The following is a 6,994-nucleotide window of genomic DNA, read 5'->3' as shown; positions in this document are numbered from 1 at the left end:
CCCTGTGCTCCTAAGTAGCACCCCTTATTTAACTCCTGCTTCCCCCCTGGACTAGAAAAGGCCAGGGACAAGAGCTAACTCCAGTATGCTAATGCAGGAGGAACTTAGACATGCAAGTCAGGCGGGGGGTGGGGGTAGTGGGGACTTGGGGGCTAGTCTTGATACTGCCTCTGCATAGCAAGTACCTGCATTTACTTGGACTTTGTGTGAGTTATTTGGGTGGTGTGGGGTGTGATCACTGTGGCACTGGTGGCAGAGAACATGGATGCTTTATCCTTTCCAAATTTCTTTGCCTCATACGGTGACTAGTGCAAAGGTAGTTGCAATAGGTATCTGATGAACGATGGACAGAAAACCTGGACTGAGTCCAGCAAGCTTGTTGGAGAGCATTTATTTGCTGGGGCAGACGATTCTGTCTGCAGGTTTTTCAATAGATAGTTGAGTTAATGAATAACACAAGGAGCGGTGATGAGTCTGAGTTATGCAACTGGTGCCAGGCAAAACAGTATATAATTATGAAATGATTAATAGCACTTTCCACCATGTCTTGCAAAGGGCAGTTTAGGGTAGTGGTTAAGAGCACAGACTGAGGGGCCGGCCCGTGGCTCACTTGGGAGAGTGTGGTGCTGATAACACCAAGGCCATGGGTTCGGATCCCTATATAGGGATGGCCGGTTCGCTCACTGGGTGAGCGTGGTGCTGACAACACCAAGTCAAGGGTTAAGATCCCCTTACCAGTCATCTTTTTAAAAAAAAAAAAGAGCACAGACTGAGTTCAGAGCATGCCTCTGCCACTTGCTGGCTAGGTGGGTGGGCAAAGTACTTAACTTCTCTGTGCCTCAGTTCTGGAAAATGGGAATAGTGACACTATCTACCTCACAGTGTTGTTACAAAGTGTAAATGAGTTAATTACACATAAAGTGCTTAAAACAGTGCCTGGCAAGTGATGTGTAAGCATTGGCTGTGATTTATTTTCCTTTCTGTAACCTCTACAGATCATGAAGTTCCTGAGGGCAGTGATCCAATTCTTTTCCACTCTGCCTTCCCTTGGATCCAGCACAGGGTCTGAGGCAAAGAAAGGCTCAGTAAGTGTTTGCTAAGTGAATGAATGAATGAATGTATTTTAAAGGCTAAATTGTGTAACCCTTTATAGGTCACGGGAAAATTGGGGGCGGGGTAAGGAGGTCCCCTAGAGATGGTGGCTTGTACTGGCCTTGAAGGATTTCATTGCAGGGAAATGAAGTTGGCACAGGGTGTGACACTGGGGCTGGGGGGAAATGAGGGTAGGAGCAGCCCATGAGAGCCTTGAATGCCAGGGTAAGAGGTTTGATTTATTTGGAATTAGCAACTATGGGTTGTGGAGGGAGGAACTTCAGAGGGGAAGTGTGGCTGAGAGAAAGGGCTGTTTTTATAGGATCAATTGTTAGCTGGGAACTTTCAGGAAAAAAGTTACTTTTTGAATTGAGCCTTGAAGGTTATGAAGTTATTACCAGATACAGTTATGTTGTTCTTCTATTCAGCAAACATCAAGTGCCAGCTCCTTGCTAAGCACCAGGGTTTGCAAAATAAGACGAACTGCCTACCCTCAATGAGCTCACATTAATAATTGCAATGCCCATGAGAAGTGTTAAATGATCAAAGGATGGTCTGATGGTAGGTATTCAAGTAGAGGGGTCATCATAGCAGGTTCAGAAGGCCAGGGAAAGCATCACAGAGGAAGTGGGTTTTGAGGGATGAATAGGAGTTTACCAACTATGCAAGATGAGGAAAATCTCTCAGAGGGGACACCTTGTGCAAGCTATAGACATGTGAAACAGCAGTCCCAAGGGTTCAGTGAGGCTGTGACTGGATTTGAAGTTCACTGTGGTTGAACAATAGACTGAAGAAGGTAGCAGGGACCAGATCATGTGGGATAATGGCGGGTCAGTGGGAGACCCTGGCCATTCTGAAGGCCACTTTGCCTCTATAAGTACAGGAAGCAGGTCTGTTAGAAAGGTCATTGTCACCACCAGGTGAACACTGCTGGTGGCACAAACACAGGCTGAAAAAGCCTGTCCTCATATGTTCAGCATGGCCAGATCTATACTTTAGGAGATAAAACAGCTGCAGCTACGCTGTGGAGTCAGACTGCAGAGGAAATGAATGAGGCAGGGAGCCTTATTAATGAATGCATTCCTCAAACATTTATTGAGCACCTACTATGGGTCAGGCACTGTTCTAGGTACTTGGGGTACATCAGGGAACAAAATGATCTTTGCTCCCATGAGGTCAGAGCTGAGCTCTTCCTGGGATGACTCCTCTCTTCTTAAACCCAGTGTAAGGATAAGGGTGTGGGGAATGGGGAGTAAGACATGGACATAAGGACCCCCCTGCCAACTGCTGCTGGAGGACACTAGGTCCCTGACTTTTCTTGCTCTGGCCTCTCTCCCAGTTCCCTGCTTAGGCCCACAGACATGGCCATGGCGGTGGCCCAGAAGCTCAGCCACCTCCTGCGCAATCTGCAGCAGGTTGGCCAGGAGCATCGGCCGTCTCTTCAGCTAGAGCCTGTGTTCACAGTGGACCGAGCTCAGGTGCCGCCCCTCTTCTGGAAGCCGTACATCTATGTGGGCTACCGGCCGCTGCATCGAACCTGGCGCTTCTACTTCCGCACGCTGTTCCAGCAGCACAACGAGGCAGTGAACGTGTGGACCCACCTGCTGGCATCTGGAAGCCGTACATCTATGTGGGCTACCGGCCGCTGCATCGAACCTGGCGCTTCTACTTCTGCACGCTGTTCCAGCAGCACAACGAGGCAGTGAACGTGTGGACCCACCTGCTGGCAGCACTGGCATTGCTCCTGCGGCTGGCCATCTTTGTGAGGACCGTGGACTTCTGGGGAGACCCACATGCCCTGCCCCTCTTCATCATTGTCCTTGCCTCCTTCACCTACCTCTCCTTCAGTGCCTTGGCTCACCTCCTGCAGGCCAAGTCCGAGTTCTGGCATTACAGCTTCTTCTTCTTGGACTATGTGGGTGTGGCTGTGTACCAGTTTGGCAGTGCCCTCGTGCATTTCTATTATGCCATCGAGCCTTCCTGGCATGCCCAGGTGCAAGGCATTTTCCTGCCCATGGCTGCCTTTCTCGCATGGCTTTCCTGCACTGGCTCCTGCTACAACAAATACACCCAAAATCTAGGCCTGCTGGGCCGCACCTGCCAGGAGGTGCCCTCGGCTCTGGCCTATGCGCTGGACATCAGCCCCGTGGTGCACCGTATCTTGGTGTCCTCTTACTCTGCCGCGGATGACCCGGCTCTTTTCTACCACAAGTGCCAGGTGGTCTTCTTTCTGCTGGCTGCCGCTTTCTTCTCTACCTTCGTGCCCGAGCGCTGGTTCCCTGGCAGCTGCCATGTCTTTGGGCAGGGCCACCAACTTTTCCACGTCTTCTTGGTGCTATGCACACTGGCTCAGGTGGAGGCTGTGGCACTGGACTATGAGGCCCGGCGGCCCATCTATGAACCTCTGCACACCCACTGGCCCCACAACTTCTCTGGCCTCTTCCTGTTAACTGTGGGTAGCAGTGCCCTCACTGCATTCCTTTTGAGCCAGCTGGTGCGGCACAAACTCGACGAGAAGACCAAGTGAAGAAAGGTGGCAGCGGGTAGGGAGGGAGATATAGTGGGGGCACAAGGGTTTGGTCTTGACTCGAGATGGGAACAAGGACTGGTAAAGTCGTTTGTGTCTGGCGCGCGGTGACTCTGTGCACGCCTCAACTGCCAAGCGCAGCACTGGCCATACTTGAATTTGGGGATTGGCCAGGAACTGCTGGAGTCCACTCCTGGGCCTGCCCCAGGTCCCTTCCCTGGGAGAGCGAAACAAATAAAGGTGTGGACCACCCTGGCTTGCCCCTCACTAGGGGTGAGGCTGGGGTCAGCTGGGGTCAGGACACTGGTTTGGGGCTTTCAGATTGGGTGCCAGGTAAGATTTAGGCCAGAGTCAAATTTGAGCTGAGAGGCAGGGAAGGCCTCAGCAACCCACCTCTACCCAGGTTTCATTGGTGGATGGGGAAGGGGCAGGCCCAAAGTGTGTGCAGGATCTTACTGTCCCTTGAACCCCAGCCTGGAATGCTGGAGCTGCAGGAGCCCTCAAAGGTAGGAGATTGTGCCAGATGCAAATGGATCCCATCCAGTGCCCATCAGTCACCAACCCAGACAGTGAGCCCCAAATCTTCTAGCTATGGCCTCTGTGTCCCACACAGCCTGTTTCTAGCTTCTCCCCAGTTCCCTTGTTCATGATTCAGTTATCCATTCAGTGTTTTCTGGGCCTCTGCTCAGAGGCAGGCTACTGGTTGGGCCCCATGGATCAATGCAGGATGATAAAGGCTTTATGATTTGTCAAGGAAAGCACTGAGGAGGGAATAATCAGTGCTGACCAGGACCCTCAGAGTTTTGGGGTGGGAAGAATGAATAGGAGTTTGCAGATGAAGAATAGGAAGGGTATTCCAGGCAGAGGGGAAAAAACTGCAAAGGTCCAGAAGTACTGAAGGAGGAGTTCAGTTGGGCTGGAGCTAGGGCTGGTCTGGACTCTGATATGTCCTGGACGGAATAAAATGACTGTGACAACAGCTGCCTCTCTGCTTTTTGTCTCCTATCTCACGGAGAGGGCCCTGTTCACAGTATTGGAGGAGGTTTTCCAGAGGGAGCTTGGGGACCCTGGGAGTGCACACAGGGTGGTGGAGAGCAGTTCCTGTTTTATCTTTGCCTGGGGATTGGGTCAGGACCTTATATACTACGTATACTCCTATATATGTGTGTATATATGAGTATATGTGTGTATACACACATACGTATACTCTTTATATTTATATAAAGTATATAATATATACATATATATGAAATTTTTCTGGCAAGGGAGTAGGGGGCAGTTTTATTACTAAAGTTTTGGAAGTAGTTAAAAGAATGTTTAAAATATATAATCCCACCTTATAATTTGACAGAGGTTTCATGTTTTGGATTTTCCTTCAATCGGAGGATTTTATATGTTAACTCTTATAATGTTGCTTTTTCCACAGTACACAAGCAATGTATGTACAATGAAAGAAAATCAGGAAGTAAAATAAGAAAAAAATCAAATAAGAAATAACACTCCACTGCTACAATATGCTGGGGGACCTTATGATACTAATATCATATGTAATATATATTAATAAATATTTTAATATATATTAAAATGTAACATATAAAAATGATATGTAGTAATAAACATATATTACGTCTATGGAGACTGTGATTAGGTATGGAAGAATTGGTGGGATGCCTGCATCTTTGCACTTCCTTGGGGATTTCAGAATTTACAAACGTTACTACACTTGAGCCTTTTTAAAATCCAAGGTCACGGAGTAAACGATGACAATGGGATCGAAAGCTAGTTCTTGACTCCAAATTTTTACTTAACGTTTTAAAATCCTCTTCCATTAGGTTTCGTAGTTACGCTTAGCTTTTTTTTTTTTTTTTTTTTTTTTTTTTTTAGTTATAAAAGTAATTCACAAACTCGCGTGTTTGGTAACTATTTAGGGTAGTGCCGAGGACCCCAACTCTGGAGCCGGCGGACCTGAGCCTCGGCTCCGCCGCTTCCTTTCGGGATGAGCCAAGGACAGCCCTGGGCCCCGGGGAAATTATGTCTACAGCGGGAAAGTGCAGTTCAGCAAAGAGAAAATTCACATTGCTCACGTGTTTGAAAGAGTTCACACAGCAGTTTCCGGAATCCAACTCTTTTTTTTCTTTTCGGAACCCAACCCTTGAAAGAGAAGCTCGGAAAGGAGACGAACGCCTCGCTTAAAGGAAAGACGCCCCACGCTCGCGAGGACAGAGCAGCTGTTAACTCGTCGGGAGGGGCTTGGCGAAAGGGGCGGGGTCGGAGCTGGGGGCGGAGCCTGCGCCGGGGAGGCCGCGGCGTAGCTCCGCCCCCGGCGTTGGCGCGAGATCTGAATGTCGGCGGAGGCGGTTGGGACAGTTCCCTGAGGCATCCGGAGCCCGGTTCCAGTGTCCTGTTCGCTCGGTCTCCTCAGCGGCCATGAGGCGGAGAGGCCAGGACGAGGAGGCTTGCGGCGTGTGGCTGGACGCGGCAGCGCTGAAGAAGCAGAAAGTGCAGGTGGGACGTGGGGGGATGAGAGGGCCTGGAGGCGTAAGAAGTAGGCGTTTGGGGGGGACCTGGAGGTGTTGGAGGTGAATTCGGGGGACAGAGAAAGGAACAGCTTTGGGGATTCACAGACGAGAGGGATTGGGGTCTGGAAAAGGTTGAAAAATGGAATTTGGGACGGGTGGGGAGAAAAGGGGCGGAAGGAACGGGTGGGCTGTGGAGGGATCTGGAGAGACTGGCGCGGCAAGGTTTCGAGCCATGGGGAGACGGAGGATGGAACGTTCTCTGAGGAGTTTAATCGAGCAGACTCCTCGGAGCTGAGTCCCCGGGGGAGGCTACCAGTGGAGGCTGAAGTATTGGGAGGTGGGTGCATGCGCAAATTCGGGAAGTTCTCGCCACGAGGGCCTGTTTCTACCAACTTGCCCCGTTGCAGGCCATCTACCCGCCCAGAACCAGTAACTTTAGGGGAAAAAATTGAAGACCGTGAGGGGAGGCGGCCTAACATTTATTGAGCATCCACTGGATGCCAGATACTGTATTAAGTACTTATATGCATTAAATATATTATCGCTCATATTGGGAATGAGGAAAGTGAGGTTGAGTAACTAAACCAGGTGAGGTTGGAAATGACACCCAGGTGTGTCACCTAAGCAAGATGCGCTTTAGTCATTATAGAGAAACAAAAGTATGAGATAATAATTGTTCATGTTTATTGAGCATTTTATGTGGGTGCTAAGTATTTTAGATATGTTATCTTGTTTAGCACAACCCTATATGGTAGATAGTATAATGACATACATTTACGTATGAAAAACTGAGGCAAAAATCAGACACTAATGGCAGGATTCTTTTTTTTTTTTTTTTTTTTTTAAAAATGACCGG

The 6,994-nt window shown here is 49.2% G+C and overlaps 2 protein-coding genes across 2 annotated transcripts in view; both read left to right on the top strand.

The window, feature by feature from the left end:
• Positions 1-4,598, top strand: part of PAQR7 (progestin and adipoQ receptor family member VII) — a 9,200-nt gene extending 4,602 nt beyond the window's left edge. The window contains exons 2-4 of the mRNA XM_008572169.1: positions 996-1,085; positions 2,432-2,672; positions 2,792-4,598. Of these exons, the coding sequence (XP_008570391.1) occupies positions 2,454-2,672; positions 2,792-3,619 (1,047 nt within the window). The 5' untranslated portion in view covers positions 996-1,085; positions 2,432-2,453 and the 3' untranslated portion in view covers positions 3,620-4,598. The remainder of the gene's footprint in view (positions 1-995; positions 1,086-2,431; positions 2,673-2,791) is intronic.
• A 1,351-nt stretch (positions 4,599-5,949) lies between these two features.
• The window catches only part of AUNIP (aurora kinase A and ninein interacting protein), a 14,674-nt gene continuing 13,629 nt past the window's right edge, over positions 5,950-6,994 (top strand). Inside the window, exon 1 of the mRNA XM_008572168.1 lies at positions 5,950-6,124. Coding sequence (XP_008570390.1) covers positions 6,047-6,124 — 78 coding nt within the window. The 5' untranslated portion in view covers positions 5,950-6,046. The remainder of the gene's footprint in view (positions 6,125-6,994) is intronic.

Source organism: Galeopterus variegatus, unplaced genomic scaffold (genome assembly GCF_000696425.1).
Source record: "Galeopterus variegatus unplaced genomic scaffold, G_variegatus-3.0.2 Scaffold761, whole genome shotgun sequence".
Lineage (NCBI taxonomy): Eukaryota > Metazoa > Chordata > Mammalia > Dermoptera > Cynocephalidae > Galeopterus > Galeopterus variegatus.
Note: the sequence above shows the minus strand (reverse complement) of the source record. Positions and strands in the feature narration are given on the sequence as shown.